General features: G+C 33.6%; 1 protein-coding gene across 2 annotated transcripts in view; it reads right to left on the reverse strand.

Moving 5' to 3' along the window:
* SLF1 (SMC5/6 complex localization factor 1) overlaps positions 1 to 25,878 on the reverse strand; it is a 59,044-nt gene that overhangs the window by 13,583 nt on the left and 19,583 nt on the right. Inside the window, exons 6-15 of one of the 2 annotated variants that reach the window (XM_007469756.1) lie at positions 23,835 to 23,978; positions 19,203 to 19,343; positions 18,207 to 18,344; positions 16,958 to 17,080; positions 15,253 to 15,306; positions 14,107 to 14,265; positions 13,139 to 13,302; positions 8,787 to 8,918; positions 7,991 to 8,156; positions 1,427 to 1,574 (exon numbers count right to left, since the gene is read on the reverse strand). In XM_007469756.1, coding sequence (XP_007469818.1) covers positions 1,427 to 1,574; positions 7,991 to 8,156; positions 8,787 to 8,918; positions 13,139 to 13,302; positions 14,107 to 14,265; positions 15,253 to 15,306; positions 16,958 to 17,080; positions 18,207 to 18,344; positions 19,203 to 19,343; positions 23,835 to 23,978 — 1,369 coding nt within the window. Of the gene's footprint in view, positions 1 to 1,426; positions 1,575 to 7,990; positions 8,157 to 8,786; positions 8,919 to 13,138; positions 13,303 to 14,106; positions 14,266 to 15,252; positions 15,307 to 16,957; positions 17,081 to 18,206; positions 18,348 to 19,202; positions 19,344 to 23,834; positions 23,979 to 25,878 lie in introns of both variants that reach the window. The other variant, XM_007469757.1, reaches the window with a different exon arrangement.

A 25,878-nucleotide genomic window follows, 5' to 3' on the forward strand; every position in this document is an offset into this window, starting at 1 on the left:
AACTTTTTCTTTCATATAAAACCAAGATGCAATGAAACACATGTGTAACAAAACAGAATACTTACTTAGCAGTCTAAAATATTTTTAAGTATATAAAAATCATCTTTTATATTTGAGAGGCATAAAAGTTCACTTACTTTAAAATATGTTCATTTTAGAAATTTAGAAAGGAAGGAAAGAAAAGAAGGGAGGGAAGAAGGAAATGGTTCATAGGGCCCTAAACTGGCTTTGAAGTGTAAGAATGTACGTAAACATTAATAACACTGTAATAACTTTGTATGTGGACAGATGGTTACTAGACGTATGGTGGTGATCATTTCCTAATGTATGCAAATGTCAAATCATGTAGTACACCTGAAACATAATATTGTACATCAACTATATTAAAAAAAAGAATGTACACGTAAAATCTTATAGATGCCTGGAGACCCAAAAGAGTTAGGTAGAACCTTTCATAATGTAAGCATGTGAAGATGAGTTCTGTCATCATATTGCTTAATATTCCTATTACTTTAGAGGAAACTTTAAAATTAGATAATGCGGGGAGGAGGAAGAGTGAGAAAATTATACATATGTATTACTTTTATTTGCTTCATCCATGCTAATTTGTTAGATCGGCAGACTCAATGGAAAAGAAATATGGCAGCTTTTTGTTATAATAAGAAAAATTACACAGCAACAGGTACATGGGGAAAATGTTTTAGCCAGTGATATAGCCCAAGTTAATCCAAGTGGCTTTATAACATAGTAAGTATTCTGATCCAAAGATTTTCATTTTTTAATACTGTTAAGTATTTATGCAGGAAGAGACCTGGAAACTGTTCATATGGCACAGACAACATTACATACAGATAATGCTTTCTAGGTGAACAATTAGAAGTATTAAAGATACTGAAAATAGTTTCTACCATGTGAGATTCTAAAACACCAAACATTAAAAAGCAAATCTATCGGGCTTCCCTGGTGGTGCAGTGGTTGGGAGTCTGCCTGCCAATGCAGGGGACACGGGTTCGTGTCCCGGTCCGGGAAGATCCCACATGCCGTAGAGCGGCTGGGCCCATGAGCCATGGCCGCTGAACCTGCGCGTCCGGAGCCTGTGCTCCGCAACGGGAGAGGCCACAACAGTGAGAGGCCCGCGTACAGCAAAAAAGAAAAAAAAAAAGGCAAATCTATCTCTTCAATGAAAAGAGAATAAACTGATTTTAAATTTGTCTAAATATTTACTTTCACAGAACGGCTTAATTTTAATATTTTGTTGTAGGATTAAGGAAAACATTAATAACATTATATATAAATATATAATAATTTATTTTCATGTACTATTTTCCATGCTATAATATTAAATTTTTATGAAAGCATCAAAATACTATTTTTGAATAATAAATATGTGAGGGGAAGAAGGCTCATGTAACATAGACACACTTACCATCACATGAAAGGGAAACGTAACTTCCTAAGTCATCAGACATGTGTCGCATCACGTTTCTACCCATCTTAAGACCAAGGACAATCCAATAATCTATTGCTGCTCCAAGAATTCCAGTCAATAAGTAAGCTAGCTCATGTTTGAAGACCTAACATTGAGATCGGAAAAATATTACTAAAACATACTGAAATGTATTATTTCTATTATTTTGAATACTTGTTGAGGCAAAACACAGCTATTTAAAAAAACAGGGTAAGCTAATGCCAAAAGGTATTCTTAAGAAACCTAGCAAACTAATTCCCTCTTTCCATTCTCTCCATCTCCTTCCTTCCCTCCTTCCTCCCCTGATCTATATCTACATCTAAATCTGTATCTGTATGACAAAACAGTTAATAAAACAAAATTTCCAAGACTTATATATGGATAGCTTGTAATAAACTTTTAAGATAACTTTATCCAATGGTGTCAAGTGCTTTAGTCAGGCAATAATTCCATTGAAACAATGAGGAAGTACTTGGCTTCTGTGGATTTCTGTTAACAAGAATATATGACTATAAAAAAAGAGATTTAGCCACTCCTACTGTTTATGTATAAAATTAACCTTTACATTTCCCTAAATGGCATTCACCAGAAAAAGACTTGAAAAATACAATGCATACAAACTTTAACAAGCAATACTGTACTTTGTTGTAAAAAAATTAAAAAATCGGCTCATCAAATTTTAATTATTAAATTAAATTTAATTATTAAATCATATACCATTACCTAACTTAGAGGTACAGATATCAGTTTTAAAAGTATACATATTCTTTTATATCATCATTTATATATTAACGTTTTTAAACTACTGTAAGAAATACAGCAAGGCACACAAACCTTATTTACAATAAGTATGCTTCACACTATGTTTAAAAATATCTTTCTAATCCATAAACTATGAAGATGAAGAGGTGTGAAAATAATATTTTTAAACACCTTTGATTTAAACATAAACACTTTTCCACAATGACATTAAAACTAGTTGAAATTCCTGTATTTTTGGTATTTGTTGTCTAGGCGTGTTGGATGCGTGAAAAAAATCACTAAATTAACAGTTGGGGAGAAGCCATGTGAAAGAGTTTTAATAAATGTTATATCTAAATAGATAACTGCTACGTTCTGCCCCATACTATACCTGATATGAGATTACTGACAGAGAAATCTTCAGTACTTTGAACCCTCAGTGACTATAGGATTTATTTCTCCTGCCCTCAGCAGACAAGTTTCTTACAGGTATGTACAGCATTTCATTAAGGCGTCATTCCTAGCGCAAGAAGCTATTAAATGATTTCAGAACTGAAGTGCTGTTTTGGGGTTGTTGCACAAACAAGGACAAATGGTTAAGCAGCACATACATCAGGCCCGCTGAAACAGTGTTTATTGGTAGGGCAAAAGGTCTCCTTTTGCCCTACCACACTGTTGGGTAGCACATGGTATACTGGCAAGGCTGGATATCAGAATGTGGGAGAGAGACTCTGAAGAATGGGACGAAGGGGATTTTAAGCTGCATGATTAGGGAAGCACTGCCCTTCTGAGATGATCAGGGGCCAAGATATGGAACCTTGACCACAGTCTGATCCTGTCAGGTCAGGATTCGTGAGTGGGTATCAGCAGGACCCCTCTCCGGCCTTGATCAGAGGGCTGAGTTTAAGCCTTGCAGTTGTAGTTGTGTGCCATGGGAAGTGAGCAGCAGGACTGGCCATATCAGCAGGCTGGGGAAATACCCACACCTCCCTTGGACTCTGACAGGCGTCAAGCCTTGCAGCTGACCAGAAATAACTCCTTTAAGTATGGGTCTTAGCCAGTCTTCAACGAACTTTGCAGGAAGCCAACTCCATTCTTTGCAAAGCCAAAATGTAGATGATCACTCTGAGCGATTTTACTTCTAATGGTTCAATTTATCAAGAGAACATAAAACAGGACAATGAAAATCTCTGTTTAAACTAGCAAATGATCATGTCAATAGCCATGCCACAGAATGTTCCTTCCAACATAATGTATATCTGGATATCAGCAATGACACTTCTCAGGAAGAAAGCAAGAGACTATTATATTTTGATTTCTCAAAGTATTCTCCCATATCAATCAGGGTTACTTCAGCTCCCTGGTCCTAAGACTCTGGATAGGGAAGATGAGGTTAGCACATAGAGCTAAGCCTCATATAAACTACAATCTAGCACTCTATCAAGTAAAAATAACATAAAACCAACCAGGTAAGACTCTCCCTCTTTCCTGATGCAAATATATGTACACGTGCACCTGACACCACAAATGAGCATCAATATTGCTTACTATTCAATTCACTTTGAAATTATTGTTATTAAGCAGTTAGAGATAGGTACGTCTTACAGTACCTGCAAGGAAAGACTGTAGTTCCTTTACCATGGCAAGAAAAAATTTGCCAAAGTTATTCTACCTGTGTGTCATTGGCTAAACATACCTACCACATACCACATATACATCATAGAAAATTTTTATATAAAAAGATACTTTCAAATCAGGTTCTTGGATCCTTTTACACTACTCTCTTAACTATGACACTCACTATAACTACAGGAACAAGACACTGTGCTATGGACTGTACTCACTGTAACTTAACAATGCTACTATTTCTAGCACCATGGATATATATGCTTTGGAAGTGGATTAGTGGGAAAATGGCACAAAAAAAAACCATCAAAAGAGAAAAGCTTTCTTGGAATACCAAAATGTTTGCTAAAGCTGAAAGAACAGAACATAAATACCCTAAGAATTAACAAAGAAATGAAAGATAGATATGATTTGCACATATGACATATATTTACCTTAGATCTCCCTTCTAATAGGGAAAGGCTATTAGGAGACATTCTGTCAATACAGTACTTTATTATCTACCAGGACTAGTAATCTTCAGTTTATAAACTTGGCAATCTTCCAAAAATTGACCAGTATATAATGCAGAACAAACTTGATTCTTGGCCTCTGACTCCCAGGTTAGGGCTTGCCACAATATACCACAGCAATAGATGACAAACTGCTCCTCTAGTACCTCTGGCAGAAAGATGCAAACATAATGTACATACTGTGCCTCTTCCTATTTTAAACAGTGATGTGAAGTAAGAGAAAGTATGTTGCAGTGGAGACTTGGCCACTAGTCAAGGTTTTGCTCTAAGAAGCTGTGATACCTTGAATAAGTTACTTATACTCTTTAGCCTCAATTTCCTTATCTTTAAACAGAAACTAGCTTCCATTTCTACCAATAATTGTAGGGTTATGGTTAAATAGCATTTAAGGACATCCACAAAGAAAAGCAGAACTAACCACCAAGCTTAGTAAAATGTGTACCTCCTCCATAACCTTGACACATCCCACCTCTGCTCTTTGCCAAGGAAAGCCCAAAGCTTTCTCAGATTATGACAATGAAATTCATTGCCACTGTGTCACTCTGCAATACATTCTGATTGACATTATGACAAAACAATATTAGCATAAACTGAGGACTTCTGTTTAGCTAATGACTTAAATTGAATGCTTCAGCTAAGCAAATCAAGATACAAATGCTTTACAGTACAGAAAATGATGTCTGGGAACATGCATGGAATTCTTGAAATTGGAAACTGCCAAAAAGATTTAATTAAGTACAATAATGAATTCTAACACATAAAGTACCACAATAAAAAAACAGTTTATATGAATTTAAGCAATTCAAATGTTAAATAAAATATTAATTTGCAAAGTTTAAAACCAGTTCTAGTATTACAACTGATGCTACAATTTATGGTACATTGCTTCACAAATATGTTACATTTATTTATAAATCTGAACAAAAATCTTCAAGTTAAATATGTATGAATTTGTTACTATTTACATTAGTATTTCCTAAGTAGATTCTTATCTGTGGTAGTCCTTTGGTGATCTAGTAAAACTGTGAAAACATCCGTTTTATTATTGTTTTCAATTATAAAAGAGCAATTTCACTTATATAATCAAATGGATAAAAAAGAAATGCTCCTTAAGGAGGAAATATTTTCTATCCTTAATGATTCTATTGTCTAAACAGTAGAAAAAAGGCAGATGATAATCAGGATTTTATCAGTTTTAACTTAGACATCTAGTTATACCCAGAAACAATCCTCCCTTTTTAATGCCGATTTAAAAAAAAAAAGAGCCCTGAAAAGAATGTTTTCTTTAAAGAATGCCTCACACACTCCCTAAACAGAATTTTTAAAAATCAGTAAGGGGTTCTGTTTCTAATAACAGAGTCCTAGGTAATTCAGATAAACCATCTTATAGAAGAAAACTTAAAATGTTGAATAAAATATGTAAAACATCTTCAGTAAAGTTAAGAGGAATTGCTCAGCCAAGATCTAGGAGAAGGTAAAAACCAAGTGAGGCATTCAAAGCTAGCTGACTTTGCCCTAAGGACATTTGCTGACCCCAGAGAAAAAGCTGATACACAGAAGTGTGGTTTTTGGAGCCTAGGGGAAAAAGGAGTATAAAAGTCATAGCCCAAGGCCTAATGCCCAATACGCTGACACCCTGCAGGGCTTCAGTCTCAAAGCAAGCACGAATCAGAAGCAAAACAACATGTACCTGTGGCCCTGTACTTGACTTTGACTATCCAGGAACCCTTGAACCAGACAACAAAAATTTTCGCTAGAGGAAGATATTCTGTGTCTTTGCCACAAACTATTTCTACAAATAATTTTTCAAGTGCAATTTATGGCACACAGTCAAGCATAACTAGCTTGCAAGAGAATATAAAAGACATGAAGGAAACAGAAGAAACAACAAATACAAACTGACTCAAAAACGTCGAACACGGAATAATCAGACGTAGACTGTAAAATAACTATTATCGCCATGTTCAAAGACAAAAGAAAACCTTGAAAACTTCATAGGGAAGTTATATCATAGTAAAACTTCATAGGGAAGTTATATCATAGTAATTTGGAAGGAAAAAGTCTAAAACTGGGAAAAATAAAGATAAAAAATGCAATAGCCATGTTTATCATATTAGATACAGCTGAAAAGAGACTAGTGAACTAGAAATTGGATGAAAACACTATCCAGAATGCTCCGAGTATAGAAAAAAATGGAAAATATAGATGAGAGGGTAAAACACACAGAGGCTACAAAGAGGAGGTGTGACATAAGTTCATCTGGAACTTAAAAAGTAGAGGAGCAAAAAAGGATCAGAGGAAATAAATTAGAAGAGAAACTATGTAAGAATTTTCCTTAAGCTAGAAGAGACTTCATGGCTATTTAACACCAGAGGTCTCCACTCCATCTACTATGTTTTCTATCCCCAAAGAAAATATTACCTAGCTAGCAATTATGATGATATATCAGTCATGAATAACAAGAAGGCATCACTGTATATAAAGCAGACACTGTTAAAAAAAAAAAAAAAAGAATTCCCAAGGTAGAGTCAGAGGAGTTGATTAAAACATTTAAGATTGACCTAATACGTGATAGAGAAAACACATTTTGGCCTCTAATCTTATATCAGGTCAAAATGAAAAGTTGAGTTAATTTCAGAAAGCGGAAATCATATAGGGCTCATTTTTTAACTATAATTTACTATTAGATATTAATAACAAAAGCATAGACAAACAAAATCTGACAACTAAAAGCCATCCATTTAGAAGTTTTAAAACACTCTTTTAAAATATTTCTTGGATCAAAGGGGAATTTGTAATTGACAATAAAAAACACTGAAAAAAACAATAAGAGCACCCGAGATTAATGTATCAAAACTTGCAGAATGAATCTCAAGTTCCACTCAAAAGGCAATTTATATTAAGTGTACATGTTAGAAATAAAGACTAAATAGAAAAAGGATTCAAATATTCAAGACAGGAGAAAGTAAAAGAAAGGAATTTTAAAAAATGAGCAGAAATTAATGATATAATATAAAAATGTAAACAATAAAGTCCCCAAAAGCTCATTTTGAAAGGAAAGGTGACTAACACTTATTATGCACCTAAAATGTGGAGCAGTATGTTGCTATGCACTTTACATATTTTCTGCATTTAATTTTCCCAGTTACCCTTCATATAGATAATATACTAAAATCACTGCATGCTGATTTTCTAACAACAAGCAAAACCTACTTATGAAGAAATGGTTCAGGAGATAACTTAACATCCAGAAAGGTGTTTTAAAAAACAAGTAGAACTTTTTATTAGTAGTACACCAAAAAGTTGTATGGATTCACTCAATTTTTATAATCACAAGTTCCTTAAAAATTGAAATGTACAAAAATAAAAAAATCTAGAGTGATAAATAACTATAGATTTCTTAGTAGTAATGATCAAGTAACTGTCCAAATGTGGATGTAGCACTACAGGCAAGTGTGAGATGACGAAACCAGCCTCCAAGAATCTTTACCTTAAAATTAGATAAACGAAGTAGAAAACGATGTATTTGGGTGCATGTTAATTTGTCTCAAGTAATTCAAAGAAGGGAAGAAAAAAGATGCATACTTCAAAGGTGTACTTTTTTCCATAGGCCAATATTCATTTGTAAATTAATCCTACTTACATCATTAGACTTGCATTTTTCCTTGTGAGAATATATAGTCCACTCCAAAAGCATATTTACTGGTTTGGTTAAAAGCCCAGAGGTCTCGCTTCCTGACCAGAAGATTTCAAGAAGAACTGCCTTTCCTGTTATTTTCAGACTCTGAGAATCTGACCAGTCATACAACCTAATAAAAATATGAATGAAAAGTATATCTTTATGCCAATTTGACCACTACAGTTATTAGGCATAATATCTGCTAATTTGATCATTATGGTTATTAGGCATAATATTTTGTCATAAAACAAAAAAATTCTAGCAATTTCTGAATATAGAAAAGTCTATTAATATATAAGGATTATAATATCTAGTTATAATAAAGAACAAAATTTTTTAAATGGCTTCATTTCAACATAATAATCAACAAGTACACACTAATGCAACTGCAGGTTTTAGAACATAGGCAGAACTTACAGATATTATAGATTCAGTATTAAAACCTGGTATAGCTTTTTACTTAAGCATTCAATTACTAAAGAATTCAAAAATATACAAATTCTGAAAAATAAAGACAGTCTTACCTATCCAAATGTGTAAGTTAGTGAAAAATAAAAATGTGAAGTAAGGAAACATGAAAAAAGCATACAAACCTTTACAGCTACTGAAGGACTGAATCTAGACATATGTTTTTAAAATAAATCTATATACTTGAAACTAGAAAACAAGGTGTTTTTTTAGAAAAATGTAGATAGATAATTAGAAAAATGGTACATAAGACAATATATAGAAAAAATGTTTTTTGGTGATTAAAACTTACTTTTGACTCAGATGTCGGACTTCACTTTTAACTAAATTAAAGAAAAATTTGAGCAGTGTCAAGTGGAGCAACTTAGAGCCAATAATATTTTCTGAAATTTGATGACAAAAACTTTCACTGAAAAGGCAAGACCTGGAAAACATGAACCCAACAATCATATAACATGCAACAACTCATTGAGTAATTTGTGAGCAAAGTATTTTTTTCAGAAAATCAATGGAATTTTAATAAAGCTTGCTCCAACAAAATATAAAGCAAATTCAGCAAAATTGTATTAATAATATAATTTCTTCCTTTAAAAATTAAACCCTGTAAAATACCCCATGACAGTTAATTTTCTAATAGAGATCTAACTTCTCTATTTTTCAATGATTGTTAATGTTTAACAACCATCTGGTACTCTCCCCTTGTATTCTTTATTTCACTGAAAAAGGAAAAAAAACTATGAATTTCATTAAACCATTTTGATTCAGATGACCAGTTACACTTTCAATTTATAATACTCTCTAATCCTCCTCTTACTCAAAATTATTTCCTTTTTCATTATTTAGTAAAATGAAGGTCATTTAGAGCTTTTTTTTTGGAGTTTTAAAAATTCAGGATTTATTTTCTTTCCATCTTCTGCAGTAGTCCTATCCAACAGAACTTTCCATGATGATGGATATGTTCTACTGAACACCTGAAATGTGGCTTGTGCAAAACTGAGGTGTTGAATTTTTAATTATTCAATCTTAATTAAATTTAAATATAGTCACATGTGGCTAGTGGCTATAGGGTTGGATAGCACAATTCTATAGCATTTTTTTTTTTTTTTTTTGCGGTAAGCAGGCCTCTCACTGCCGTGGCCTCTCCCGTTGCGGAGCACAGGCTCCGGACGCACAGGCTCAGCGGCCACGGCTCACGGGCCTAGCCGCTACGCGGCATGTGGGATCTTCCTGGACCAGGGCACGAACCCGTGTGCCCTGCATCGGCAGGCGGACTCTCAACCACTGCGCCACCAGGGAAGCCCTATAGTATTTTTTAAAAGAGAACATAAAATTACTCAGAACTCCAGGACTAAGAGAGATAGTCCAGGCAACAACATTTACTACAATTTTCTTCCAACTTCATTATCAATTATACCAACAATGTACTTATAACTCTGTCTCCATCTTCCCCATCTATTTTGAAGACCACACTCTCAGATTAGGAGGGCCCTTAACAACTATTAAATGTAACAATCCATTTAATACTCAAATCTGTTCTAAAAGATCCTCCTTGACCATATAGTTATTCAGTCTATCTGAAAACTGCCAGAGATGGATACCATAGCATCTTTTCTCTTTTTCTAAAAACACACATTATGAAATATTTCAAAAATACACTCAGGGACTTCCCTGGTGGCGCAGTGATTAAGAATCCGCCTGCCCATGCAGGGGACACGGGTTTGAGCCCTGGTCCGGGAAGATTCCGCATGCCGCAGAGCAACTAAGCCCGTGTGCCACAACTACTGAGCCAGTGCTCTAGAGCCCATGAGCCACAACTCCTGAAGCCCACAGGCCTAGAGCCTGTGCTCTGCAACAAGAGAAGCCCCCGCTCGCTGCAACAAGAGAAAAGCATGTGTGCAGCAATGAAGACCCACTGCAGCCAAAAATAAATAAATAAATAAACTTATAAAAACAAAAAAACGGGGCTTCCCTGGTGGCGCAGTGGTCGAGGATCCGCCTGCCAATGCAGAGGACACGGGTTCGTGCTCCGGTCTGGGAGGATCCCACATGCCGTGGAGTGGCTGGGTCCGTGAGCCATGGCTGCTGGGCCTGCGTGTCCGGAGCCTGTGCTCCGCAACAGGAGAGGCCACAACAGTGAGGGGCCCGCGTACCGCAAAAACAAACAAAAAACAAAAATACACTCAGAAGTAGACGAGTATCACCCAGCTCATCTGTATTCCTACCACTTTCCTGGGAACCTTCCCCGAGACTCCCAACAGACCCAATTATTTTGTAATTAAACCTGGGTATCTGTTTATTAAAAAGTCTACTTTTAAGCTGCCTGAATTCCAGTTCCTGTAGCATCAATTAATTCATCCAAACATTTATAAAGCACTTATTATGTTACAGACATTATAAGCACTGAGGAGGGAGATGTTTAACACTGAGAATCTACTCTTCTGAAAGTCAGAGGCTGCATACACTGTTGGTGGGAATGTAAACTGGTGTAGCCACTATGGAATACAGTGTGTAGATCCCTCAAAAAATTAAGAGCAGGACTACCATAAGATCCAGCTATCCCACTTCTGGGCATTTATCCAAGAATATGAAAACACTAATTTGAAAAGATATACATACTCTTCTGTTTATTGCAGCATTATTTACACTAGCCAAAATATGGAAACAATCTTAAGTGCCCATCAACAAATGAATAAATCACAATGTGATACACACACACACACACACACACAAACACACACACACACACGAAGGAATACTATTCAGACATAAAAACGAAAAAAATCTTGCCATTTGTGACAACATGGATAGATCCTGAGAGTATTATGTTAAGTGAAACAAGTCAGACTGAGAAAGACATATACCCTATGATTTCACTCTTATGTGGGATATAAAAAACAAACAAATGACCAAAATAATTGAGCAAACCAGACCAAACCAAACCAAACACAGATATGAATAGAGTAGTGGTTACCAGAGGGGAAGGGGTAGGGGGGTGGGTGGAGAGAAGGGGATCAACTGTATGGTGACAAATGGAAACTCAATTTTTGCTGGTGAGCACACACTGTAGGTATACAGAAATAGAAATATAATGTTGTACACATGCAACAAATATAATGTTACAAACCAATGTTACCACAATAAATTAAAAAAAAAAGTCACAGGCTGATTTAAGTGAAAAACTTAAAGGAAAGGGCAAGAGATAGGAAGTGGCATTTGACTTGCATTTTAAAGGATAATTAGGAGAGGCCAGGTATTTATAGGGTGGCAAGAATGGATGTTTATATAGACAGATAAAACATAAGAGCAAAGGGATAAGAAATGAAAATAGTTCAGTCATTGGGCATGCCTGGGAAAATGATGAAGAATGGAGACATACATAGGGCTAAATCATGAAGGGTCTTACATGTTTTGCTAAGGAATTTAAAATGTTTTGTACAGGTGATATGTGTGCTGAAGGACTTTTATCTGGGAAATGAAAAGACCACTTTGGAAAGAGCATACTGGTGTACTTTGGAAGATAAAGGGAAAAAGTAGGATCAAGATCAATAAGGATCAAGATCAATAAAGTGGATATTGCAACAGTTTACATAAGAAGCAAAGAAGGCTTTTTAAATAAAGGTGATGACAGCGAAGGAAGAAACAGATTTGTAAATTAGGAAGAATGGCAAATATGTAAACGATATATCCTCACATCCTACACCTATGCTGGGACAGTACTGTGTTAGAATTGCGTTTACACCTTCAAAAGTGTGGGAATTGTTATTTTATCTTTTTACCCCTGAAACATAGCACAATGCCTGGCTCCCAGCACCTACTCAATAACATTTTGTGAAAGAATAAATAAACGCATGCTAGCTAGCTGACTAGCTTCCTTCAAATATAACACAACAAAGATGGTAGGTAAATCCCTATGATCTCAAAGAGGTAACCAAAGATCTAGCTTTTGCCTGGCTAGTCAAGTATCCTTTCTCTTACTACTATGGACCCCCCTAAAACTGAATATTTGGATAAAAATAAAGTACTTCCCAGACAAAGGAAGGCTATCAGATACAGAGAGCTATCAGAGAAGACATAGAAAAATGATTACTTCTGTTTGAGAGAAAGAAGCAGAAATAGGAGGGATTTCTGAAGAGATTAACATATGGAAGACAAAGGAAGGATCTAGGCAGATGACAGCATGTGCAGAGGCATGAAAGAGATGACATATTTAGGAAACATTAAGTTCAGTTTCGAAATTCAAATTTCTAGCTGAAAAAATATAACAGAAACACTAAAACAGATATTGTATAGTTACAAATGTTTATACTGTTGATAACCAAAATTTGATGATATTCATATCCAATAAATTCATTTTCTTAATTTTTAAAATATGCAAACTTATTTTGTTAAAAAATAAAAACAAATAATGATTTGGCATTACTGTGAGCCATTTCATATATTTATTAAACATTTTTTTAAAATAAAATGATTGACAAACATGACCAACTTAGACTTGGCCTTTGCAATAAATACAACACACAAACATTACACACACAAAAAAAGTTTTTCTAAAAAGAAATGTACTTCTTTTATCAGTATCTAAAAAATACATAGCAGAACACTGACTATATGAAATTTAACATCCTCACATGTGAAATTCCTTACCTGATAAGCACTTCTATTAGAGACCATGCCCCTTTCATACAAGTTGGACACTGAAACAACTCTAAGTAATATCTGGACATGGCTGGGGACTTCCAAGGAGGGTGAAGGTGAAGAAGAGCTGACAATATATGAAAGTATCGACCAGAAAACGTATCTATGTTATCCTTTTAAAAATAAACAAACAAATAAAACACAATAGCTAAAAGTACAGTTTTACCAGCTAATTTAGTTTAAAACTATAATAACCCAGACCTAACTTTCTTGGCAAAAATATGTGTTTGGACAAAGGAGAACAGATGGAAGCATGATGTTTTGCTAATTAAATACTGCAACTGAGAGAGAGGCACACTCTAAATATGTATCTACATATTAGATAATCCTAGCTATTGGGACTAATCTATATCATATGTCCATTTTACTTCTCATGATTATAGTGTGATTAAAAGAGTTCCCAAATGTGACCTGAAATGAACTGAAGACACTTTACATGTAACATTCTGACTTATCACCAACATTAGTCTGACATAGCTTAAACCTGTTGTTTCTTCAAATTGTCACCTTGATGAAGAATGACTAGAAATCTACCTTTGAAAAGCTGTTCCTATTGGTTTTCACAATAGGAACAAGGAGCAAGTTCAGTGTCTACATATACTATGAATAAAAGTCATTACCAGTGTACTAAATGAGTAATTTACTAAATGACATTCTAGATCCTTATAATTTGATTTTTACGTTAGATACTTTACTGCCACAGAAAAAAATTCTGAGAAATTAAGTTAAAACACTCAGAGTAATACCTCATATAGAGTTTAAAAACAGAAAAGAAATGGTAATAAATAGGTACTGCATTTATTATTAAAATGAGAAAAAGAAATAATGAAGAGAGAAAATAAACTTACAAAAACTGAGAAAATGTTCATAGCTTAACATTCTTTGAAAGACTATAAAACCCGTAAGACTGCTCTTACCTGTAGAATGTTCTCTAGAAGAGCGTGAAGAAGGCAAACAGGAGGGATATAATGTGATTGCAAAGAGGAAAGTTCCTCAATTGCTTCTTTAAAAAACTGTCCTTCTATGAGGCTTTCAATTAAATTTAATACACCTCTGGGAAATTCAGCATTTTTAACCTAAGAAAGGAAAGATTGTATGACTCAAAGAAAAGAAGGGGAAAATTCTGAGATGAAATTTTGTATTAGCAAGGAGCCTGAATTTCCTCATCTGTAAAATGAACAATCCCTGCCCTCACTACTTCACTAGGTTGTCATGTGGTTCCAAAAGAATGATTTGTATGAATGTGTTTTACAACAATAAAATTGCACTGCAAAACATATACATTATTGTTTTATTTATTATTCTCTGTCATCTTGAATAGTAAGAGGAAACACTACCTCTAAAGGAAAACTTTAAAAGGCACTTGCAAAGTCTGGTGGATAATGAGAATTCAGTTGGAGGTACAACGACACAGTTTTAATTTAGATGCAAAATTATTTTTTGGTGTTCTTTTAAACTTATAAGCAAACTATGCCTATTAAGATATGCTACATATATTAAGATGTCATCAAGCAGAATCAATATTTGCAAAAAGTGACAACTGCTACAGTATCATAAAATTACTCTGAAGATGCACATTAATATAACTCTTAAGAGTTCCACAAAATACAGCCCCCTTGGTCAAAATATTTTTAACAATAAAAGTGACTCCTTTGACCTAGCTGAGAATCAAGAATACTCTGAAAGACTCATTGACTAAAATAATCAATTTTAAAGGAATAATGATATAAAGAAAATAATATACTCATAAATATTACACTGAAAATTTAATCTAGAAGTAGTAATTATGAAACCTATGAAATGTATGAATAGGGATACATAACTCACCTGTGATGAGCACAAGGTAAGTTTTTAATTCTTCTTATCAATTTTTATTACTGTATAGATTTTTTTTTTGGAGCTTTTAATAGAATACTATTTCACTTCTGATTAGAGAAACTACATTTCAAATTTGATAAGAAGCTTTGTCTTGCTGACAACACATACCTTTATATCAAAACAACTAATAATAAAACATAAAGCTTCTTTTTGCCCCCATTAGCACCCTACTCCAAATTTCTTACCTCAACATTGTATACTGGTTGTTTATCTATTCTAATGCAGCTGTATCTTATAGCCTACAAAACAGAAACCATTAATTAAAATTAAACATTTTTAGGTCAAAAAATACAGTTCAGCTTACAAAGCATAAAACCTTGGCCAAACTTACAAAACAGATTCAGGAAGACATTAATAGATATAATTGATCTGATTCTCATGTTTAACTAGGGACCTCCATCATTTTAGGGTAATGGCACTCTCATGAGTATGAACAGTCTCTGTTTTCCCCTTCTAAATTATAATCATGTAAAAGGTAAAGTCATATTTACTTTGAAGACCTGAAGAGGTCCACTGTCCTTAGTATTTTAATAATTAGAAATATAAATGGAGAGAGCATTTATAAAATGCTCCTATGGACTTTTGTATAAAACTCCATAGGAGAAAAAATGTAGTCATATTTTGTATATAATCACATGTAAAATCTTCCTCTATTGTAAAACACCTGTAAGTTTGTATATGTTTAAAAGATTATACTGGAAAAATATTTGCAAACATAACAAGAGATAATATCCTAATTATATAGAGTTCTAGAAGCAGTGGTATAAAACAACGTACTGAAAAAATAGAGAAAAGAGTACCAACAAGCAGTTGGCAGAGGAAGAAATACACAAATGGCAAGTGAAGGCATAAAATATGCTCAAACTTGCTACTAACAGAAGAAATACAAATTAAAACAATGATAGAGGCTTGGCTTCCACTTAGGATATAGAAAGCTGAAAAGAGAGGCCTTCCCACATTACGAACAATAAAAATGGAAAATCTATGAAATGATAACTTCACCTGAACCCTTAGGGCAGCAGAGGTCTTAGTGCAACAAACTAAACAGAGATATGAATAAAGACAGGAGCCTCCAAGGACATGGGACATGAGCACCAATTTACCTGAGAGAGTTTAGCAGGAATTCCACTACAGTGGGTAAGATTTCAGCTTAAAATTTTCACCACTTACTAAAGGCCAAGTGTGGGCCAGCATGAGAAAACAGAACCCCTGGGAATCAACAAAATGCGGGGAGTTTGCACTCAATGGCATGATCTTCTCCACGGACCTCACTGGGTGCTCGTGCAAACGAAAAGAGACAGGGTGGGAGACCAAAGAAAGTCTCCGTAGTGGTGGAGGCTGAGACTTGAACAGCGGCTGCTGTGGGAAGGGCAGCAAATGTGGTTACCCTCAGGGCACACGTGCAAACCCATAACCTGCTGGATAAGGAAATAGGAAAAAAATCCTTTACCCCCAGAGAGGGGCAGGAAGAGATGGTGATCCCAGATCATCCCCTATTACTTGAGGCAGAGCAAGAACACTGAAAAAGCCCTTCCCCAAAACCCAGGGAGCCTCAAAGCCTTTCTCAGGCTGAGGCTGAACGAGGACAACAGAAACGGGGATCCTCTAGCCCTCATTCTCCAATAGCAGGTTAACAAGCAACAAGTTACAGCAGTTTGTAAAACACATAACTTATCCGTGATATCACTGAGGTATAAATGGCAGAGAATTCAGCAATTTATAAATGTCCACAGACAATAATTACTATTAACAAAAATTAATGAATAAAATTATTTTAAGACATATTAAACATAATAAAATGACTCATTATTATTACTATTATTATTATTATACATTGGTTATTACACTAGAGAGAAAACTATACAAAATTTTTAGTACGTCAAGTTCTACCTGAGCTCTGTATATGTGTTTCCTTAAGGCATTTTTTATGTCAGCAATATCCACATCTGTCCTGATATCCTTGGTTTTTGATTCTTTGACATGATCAGCAAAAACAGAATTCTTCATTTCTTTCTGTATACACAAAAAAGTACTTTACACAATGTACTAAAGACTGTCAACACAAATGCTAAGTATCACAATGGACAACACAAGAACACATTCATGCAGTGTTAACTACAGCAAAGATCCTTATAATTATATTACACAAAGATTACAGATTGAAATTTAAAAAATTAAAAACCAAATGTTTTAATTGCAAAGTTTTACCTGATATTTACATGTGCACTTTCTTAAGTACTTTTTATTTTAACCTGTTCCATACCTTTCCTGGAACCTCTCTCTCTCCCTTGTTTTTTTTTTTTTCGGTTGCCATGTTCCCACAAAACATGATTATTTACCTTTATCATTCTTCTGAAGATCCTTCTGAATACATATAAACACGCTGTCTAGACTGTAAAATAAACTTATAACTCTAGAAAAATTAACTCAAGAAGGATCCTGTTTAAAAGACAAGCTATTGGGCTTCCCTGGTGGCGCAGTGGTTGAGAGTCCGCCTGCCGATGCGGGGGACGCGGGTTCGTGCCCCGGTCCGGAAAGATGCCCATGCCGTGGAGCGGCTGGGCCCGTGAACCATGGCCGCTGAGCCTGTGCGTCCGGAGCCTGTGCTCCGCAACTGGAGAGGCCACAACAGTGACAGGCCCGCATACAGCAAAAAAAAAAAAAAAAAAAAAAAAAAAAAAAAGATAATCTATCTGATTTATAATGGTCTGTACTATACCAGGGAAGAACAAGATAAAAAACTAAAATTTAGATTATTTAGATTAGAATGTATTAGCCAAACTACATACACATGTATTTTTCATTTTAAGAATTTTAGCCTCTTTTGTCAGAACCTTTCTTTTCTTTCTTGTTTTAGTCAGGCAAAATAAAATATATTTGAATATCCTGATTATTAACTCAAATTTTCTGTACACATGTAAAAATATTTTCATTGTGAACCAAAGCTAATTATAACATTTAATTATGAATATTACACCAGATCAAATCAAGAAGATTCTTTTCATAAGATGTACAAGTTATATTTAACACAGCAAGCAATCACAAAAATCAGATTATATGTGTAGGTGATATTAGGGAAGAGCCAAACGAAATTAAAACTGTTTTTTGTTTTTTTTCAGCTTAGCTTACAAAGTTTTACCTGATCTCTATAAACGTGCTTTCTTAAGGTACTTTTGTAATGTTCATTGTCCTTCCTGGAATCTCTTTCTTTCTCTTTTTTGTGTTTTTTCCTCAAAGTATAATTCCTTTGAATATCTTCATCCTTTTTCTTAATTTCCTTCTAAACATATTTAAACCACAGTTAAACAAATCTAAACATGAATGATATGTTACAAAATCCATATAAATTCAAGACGAGTCTGACTTATAACACATTAAAAAAAAAGTTATATACAATATGAAATCTCATTCACTGTTGGAGTGGGTATACATTAGTAAAATATTTTGGAAAACAATTGTTCATTATCTAGTAGACTTGAACATGCACAGTGCTTATAACCCAGAATTCTCTTAGGGATATATCCTGAGCTAGAGGAACTCCTGAACATGTGCACCAAAAGTAATGTAAGAAAAGGATCATACTATTCATGGCAGAAATGCTCACAGTTACAAAAAACAATCAATCCATCAAAAACAAACCAGTAAAAAGAAACCAAAACATTTATCAATAGTAAAACGGATAAAAGGTATAACTGTGAAACAATGAAACATATACACCCACAAAAAAGCAAGTAACAGAAGATTATAAATACCACAAACTAGAAAAGTTCATTAACAGGCAAAACTAAACAATGTATTGGTAGGGATACATATGTAGGTGGTAAAACTATAATGAAAAACAAGAAAATATTAAAACAAATTCCAAAACAGAGGTTACCTATCATGGGTAAGAGGAAGAAAAAGGGATGCAGTTTGGAAATGACACAGCAGAATCTTAAAAAGCTGGGAATGCTCTATTTCTTAACCTAGCTGGTAGGTACATAGCACTCATTTTTGTACTCTTTCAAAAATTATACACAAATGCTTTATAAACACATATAATGTATACATAATTCAGAAGAAACAACTTCATAACTGGCATTATTAGAAAAGAGTGTAATATATAAATAAATTACTTTTATTTGGAAGGTCTTACCTGATTTCCATATGTATGCCTTCCTAAGGCATTTCTCATTTTAACAAATTTCAAATCTTTACTAGAATCTCTGTATTTTTTTCTGTGATGTTCAGTTAAAATAGAACTAATATTAACATCTTCATGATTTTTCACTTCTTTCTGCATGTTTATAAAAATACTTTAGTTAGACTATGGATTAGCCATAGCCTCAACACAACCAATGCAAGTCACAACAAAAAAACATCAGGAATGTAGGTTTTATGAAACATACACATGAGATTAAATAAAGAGCATTATGAATTATATTACATTTTAGTTATACTAAGATGAAACAGAAAAATAAATATTTTTAGTTCTTAAAGTTTATACAGTGCTTACAAACACATTTAATTTAGGTATCTTGTTAACTTACTCTTTCTTGGAATCTCTGCCTTTTACAAAATTTGTTGTATGATTAGTCAAAACAGATTCGGTTATCTTCGTTATTTTCTTTTATTTTGCCAAATGTTTGTGAAAACAATTTAGGCTCTACATCAAATAGTCTTGCCATTACTAGGCATATCAAATGAAACATCTCAGAAAATCTTTGTATAGGAAATAGGTATAATAACATTAAAATGGATAAGAAGTATTGCAAACCATATTGTTTATTCTTTACACTAAGAAATTAAAAAAAATAGAAATTGTGACCTGAATTTGATATACATTCTCCTGAGTTCTAAAAGGAACTCAGATGTTTACAGATGTATTTACTTTTTTTTTAAATTTAGATATAGTCGATGTACAATATTATGTAAGTTACAGGTATACAATGTAAAGATTCACAATTTTTCAAGGTTATACTCAACTTATAGTTATTATAAAATACTGGCTATATTTCCTGTGTTGTACAATACATCCTTGTAGCTTATTTTATGCCTAATAGTTTATACCTCTTAGTCCCGTACCCCTATATTGCCCCCTCCCAGCTATTCCCTCTCCCCACTGGTAACAACTAGCTTGTTCTCCATATCTGTAAGTCCATTTTAATTTTGTAATATTCAGTAGTTTATTTTGTAGATTTCATATATAAATTATATCATACAGTATTTATCTTTCTCTTTTTGACTTATTCCACTTAGTATAATACCTCCAAGTCCATCCATGTTGTTGCAAATGGCAAAATTTCATTTTTTATGGCTTAGTATTACACTATATCTATATGTCTATACAGATATAATGATCTCCCATCTTCTTTATCCATTCATTTGTTGATGGACACTTAGGTTGCTTCCATACCATGGCAATTGTAAATAATGCTGCTATAAACATTGGTATGCTTGGATATTTTGAAACTAGTGTTTTCCTTTTTTTCTGATATGTACCCAGGAATGAAATTGCTGGGTCATATGGTAGTTCTACTTTTAGTTTAGTTTTTGTTTTTTAGAAACTGCCATACCATTTTCCACAGTGGGTGCACCAATTTATATTCCCATCAACAAACAGTGTATGAGGGTTCCATTTTCTCTACATCCTCACCAATATTTGTTATTTCTGGTTTTTTTCATGATAGCCATTCTGACAGATGTGAAGTGATATCACATTGTGGATTTAATTTGCATTTCTCTGATGATTAACAATGTTGAGCAGCTTTTCATACACCTGCTGGCCATCTGTATGCCTTCTTTAGAAAAATGTCTTTTCAGGTTTTCTGCCCATTTTTTAATTGCGTTGTTTTTTGGGTGTTGAGATGTATGACCTCTTTACATATTTTGGCTATTAACCCCTTATTGGTCATATCATTAGCAAATATTTTCTCTCATTCAGTAGGCTGTCTTTTCATTTTGTCGATGGTTTACTTTGCTTTGTGAAAGCTTTTAAGTCTAATCAGGTATCATTTATTTATTTTTGCTTTTATTTCCTGTGCTTTAGGATACAGATTCAAAAAAAATACTGTGACAATTTATGTCAAAGAGTGTTATACCTATATTCTCTTCTGGGAATTTTATGGTTTCAGGGTTTACATTTAAGTCTTTTATATATTTTGAGTTTATTTTTGGACACAATGTGAGGAAATGTTCTAATCTCATTGTTTTATATTTAACTGTCCAGTCTTTCCAGCATCACTTGTGGAAGAAACTTTCTTTTCACCATTCCATATTCTTGTCTCCTTTGTTGTAGATTCATTGAGCCTAACTGTGTGGACTTACTTCTGGGCTCTCTACTCTGTTCCAATCATCTATGTGTCAATTTTTGTGCCAGTACCATACTGTTTCAATTACTGTAGCTTTGTAGTATAGTCAGATGTAGTATCATCCAAAGTCAGGGAGCATGGTTCCTTTGGCTCTGTTCTTCTTTCTCAAGAGTGTTTTGGCTATTCGGGCTCTTTTGTGTTTCCATTCAAATTTCAAAATTATTTGTTTTATTTCTGTGAAAAATGCCCTTGGTATTTTGATAGGGTGGCACTGAATCTGTAGATTACCTTGGTTAGTATGGTCATTTTTACCAATATTAATTCTTCCAACCCATGAACATGGGATATCTTCCCATTTGTTTGTGTTGGCTTCAATTTCTTTCATCAGTGTCTTATAGTTTTCTGAGCATCAGTTTTTTACCTCCTTAGGTAGGTTTACTCCCAGGTATTTTATTCTTTTTGATGCAATGGTAAATGAGATTGTTTCCTTAATTTCTCTTCCTGATAGTTTGTTGTTAGTGCATAGACATGCAGATTTCTGTATATTAATTTTGTATTCTGTAACTTTACAGAATTCATTACTGAGCTCTAGCAGTTTGCTGATGGCATGTTTAGGATATTCTACGTATAGTATCATGTCATCTGCAAACTGACAATTTTACATCTTCCTTTTCAATTTGGATTCCTTTTATTTCTTTTTCTTCTCTGATTGCCATGGTTAGGACTTCCAATACTGTGTTAAATAAAAGTAGTGAGAGTGGGCATCCTTGTTTTGTTCCTGATCTTAGAGGAAATGCTTTCAGCTTTTTCCCATTGAATATGATGTTAGCTGTGGTATATATTTGATGTTAGCTGTGGCATATTTGATGAAATGCTCTATATACACATATCTATTAAGTCCATTTGGTTTAATGTGTTATTTAAAGCTAGTGTTTCCATATTGATTTTCTGTCTGGATGATCTGTTGATGTATGTGGGGTGTTAAAGTCCCCTACTATTATTGTATTGATATTACTGTCAAGTTCTCCCTTTTGTTTGTTAATATTTGCTTTATGTATTTAGGTGGTCCTATGTTGGGTGCATATACAATTGTTATATCTTCTTCTTGGATTGATCCCTTGATTATATAATGTCCTCCTTTGTCTCATAACAATCTTTAAAGTCTATTTTGTGTGATGTAACTGTTGCTACGCTCTCTTTTGATTTCAATTTGCATGGAATACCTTTTCCCATCCCCTCACTTTATCTGTGTATGTCATTAAATCTGAAGTGAGTCTCTTTTTGGCAGCATATATATGGGTTTTGGTTTTGTATGCATTTTGCTACTCTGTCTTTTGATTGAAGCATTTTATATACAACCTCTTGAGTTCTAAAACTCAAGATGCTTACAGATGTATTTTAATAATTACCCTATCTTTCATAAAATCTCCATTTTTTTCATGTTAAATAAAACTAATTTAATAACTCCATTATTTTACATCCTTTCTCTATGTAAAAAATGTTACACTGTAGCTTATAATGCATATTTCAACAGACATATGAACTCAAAATCCTCTTATTAAGATCATGTACATATAGTTAATCATAGAAAATCATCTACGTCACATAAATATCAACTGTATTTTGAAAAAGCTAGAGAAAATCGCAAAAATGTTTTAATCTCTTGGAAAGTTTTATTTAAAGTCTCCATATATGATTTTGTAAGGTACTGCTCAACTGAAGAAGTTCCAAATTGTTCCTAGAATTCTCTCTGTAAAATTTGACAGACGCAGTAAAAACAAATTTTAATTTCTTTCTAATATTTAAAAATATTTTAGTTTAGACTAAGTAATAATAATTACTAGGCTAATGATTTGGTAAACCAATTAGAGAGTCTCTTTTATAAAAAACAGTATGAAACTGAACATAACTGAACATTAGGTCTTCTAGGGTAGAACTAATAATGTCTTTTTTGGTTGCTCCTACTAACTGAAAAATTTTAGTTGACAGCCACAAATATGCTTTCTTAACGTACTTTTCATTGCTCTAAGTTCAGAGTCCTTCATGTTTTTTTTGTTTTCCATATTTAATCATACTGGAATTCACTTGTGCCATTTAAAAAAACTTGATCTATATGCAGTTAAATACTTGAATTTAGATCATGAATATGAATACATATATTGATGAATCCTTTGTAAGACACACGTTACATTCAACATACCGAGCTGTTTTAAGTAATTACCATGTGTTGAGAACACACTATGTATTAGGAACTGTGAATTTCCATATGCACATATACATTATTTCAATAAGAGCCTCAAAATAGAGACATGGACAATATCCCAATACATTCAAATTATAGACTGTAAATCAGAGCTGGGTTCAAATACCAGCTCTGTGATTCCAAAATCATTGTTATTTCCATCAAATAATGCCTCTCACAAATTTTTTAAGAAAAATCAGAAATGTAAGATTTTTTTTAGAGTATAAAGTGTTACCTGGGTTCTGCACATGATCTCTTTTAAGGCACCTTTCATTTCAAGAAATCCCATATCTTTCCTGAAATCTTTGTTTTTTTCTTGATTGCTATGGTTATTCCAAACAGAACTGGTTTGGGAATCTTCATCATTCTGAATTTCTTTCTGTATGTATGTAAAAATGGTTTAGGCAATCAATTAAGTATGATTTCAACATTATGTACTCTTTATGGTATCCAACTTTATAATTGCAAAATATTTTGGTAGTCAAAGAAGTAGGTACAAAAATGCAGTCTTCTAAAAAAAAAAAAAAGAATGCACTCTTCTAAATCAAAGGTTATTAAACAGTAGTAAGTTCCTTGAAGGGAAAAAAAATCATTACAACAAAGGTCCCAAATAATAAAATAATAATAACGTATCTCAAGAAAAGCTAATGCTCTGTTGGTCTAGTAACAAGCAGCCCTTTTTATGAATAATCATGAACAAAACTATTTTATCTAGTCCCTTACCAAGTTAAAGTTACAATCTACTTCAACATTTTCTGATTATAGATTATTTCTCAGATTATTTTTCAGCTTCTTACTAGTAAGACTTCTTATTTGCACATCTATCATACAGAGAAGAAAACAGGCTAATAGTTGAATTCACAGCTCTTATTTTACTTGAACATTAGTAAGCAATTATCTTCACCTAACTCTATCTCAAACACATTTATTTCACTTGCTAAGGAATCCAAACTGAATTTTTAACTACCTACCAATAATAATTTAAAATATAGTTGCATATGTACTTATACATAAAATTCTTGAAGTTTAGTAAGATAAAGAATTGAGAGTAAAGATGAATTCAAGTACTTATTATGCAAGAGTATTCAAAGATTCACCATCTTTACACAAAGAGACTGGAGAATCATTGTCCTCCTAGGGAACAATCATGATAGAGCTGAAATGTGGTTAAGGCCTATGGTGTGATCTTTGGTTCCCTTTCACTTGTACTAGGCTTCCTATATGGATATGAGGGCCCTTTAGCAGCTTGCAATCTTGCAACCAGACAACAATCCCTGAGAGTAGCTGATTAAATTTCTTCAGTTACTCAGAAAAGTGAAATTGAAAGCCATGAAAAATGAAGACTTTTCTTCTTATTCCTGGAATCAAAGAAAGTATTACTCTGAACATACAATTTCCATTAAGGACAACTTTAATGGGGATAAACTGAGTTTCTGGCTTAAAATTTCACATGGTTGACAAAGAGGATAAACCCTCAGGCTTAGATCATCAAGAAATGTCTAAAATACAGGATGAATTAATCCCACAGTTTCCAGTTACACAGAATACACACGCAAAAGAACATACCATTATCACTAGCAACTAGGGAAGAACATACTGTTTTCTAATTCTGACTATTAAGATGCTATATACTGATCTGTGAATTAGAATGTATGATTCAAGTACCCTATTTAAGTTAAATAATTAAAAATCACGTGATAAACTATGACATTTGGAAAATTTTTTAAAATAATCTATTTTCTATAGCACTAAACAAATGATCAACATGTAATTGTCTCCAAGCCACACCCTCTCCAACCAGCTACTCTTATGGAAGATATGGGCATTATTTTTCTGTAAATATTCGTTACTTATTCCTTCTTTTATAAAATTATTGCCAACAATACACTAGGCATTGTGTTAGGTGTTTGTCTCCTATATGATCCAGGAAAAGAGCGCCATGTCTAATCTCCCTTATATAGTATAATGCTATGTTACAAACAGATGACCAAAAGCCTATTAATTCAGTAAATTATTCTATTACCTAAGATAGGGCAGCACAGTATGGAAATGATAGTTGCCCTGGCTTCTGATTCACATATTTGACTTTGTTTTCTGTCTTAAAATAGGTATGGATATGCTTTGGTCTCAGGTCTTATTCCTTGATTCAGCCATGGCATTTGCCACACAACTTGAATGAATTCAGAAGACTGGATGGAGAGCCAGAGAGATAAAGTAATTAGAACAAGCATCTTTTGAGTACTCTACATGGTTCTTTTTTTTTGCGGGGGGGGGGGGCC

The sequence above is a fragment of the Lipotes vexillifer genome, unplaced genomic scaffold, assembly GCF_000442215.2.
Source record: "Lipotes vexillifer unplaced genomic scaffold, Lipotes_vexillifer_v1.1 scaffold67, whole genome shotgun sequence".
NCBI classification, from domain to species: Eukaryota; Metazoa; Chordata; class Mammalia; order Artiodactyla; family Lipotidae; genus Lipotes; species Lipotes vexillifer.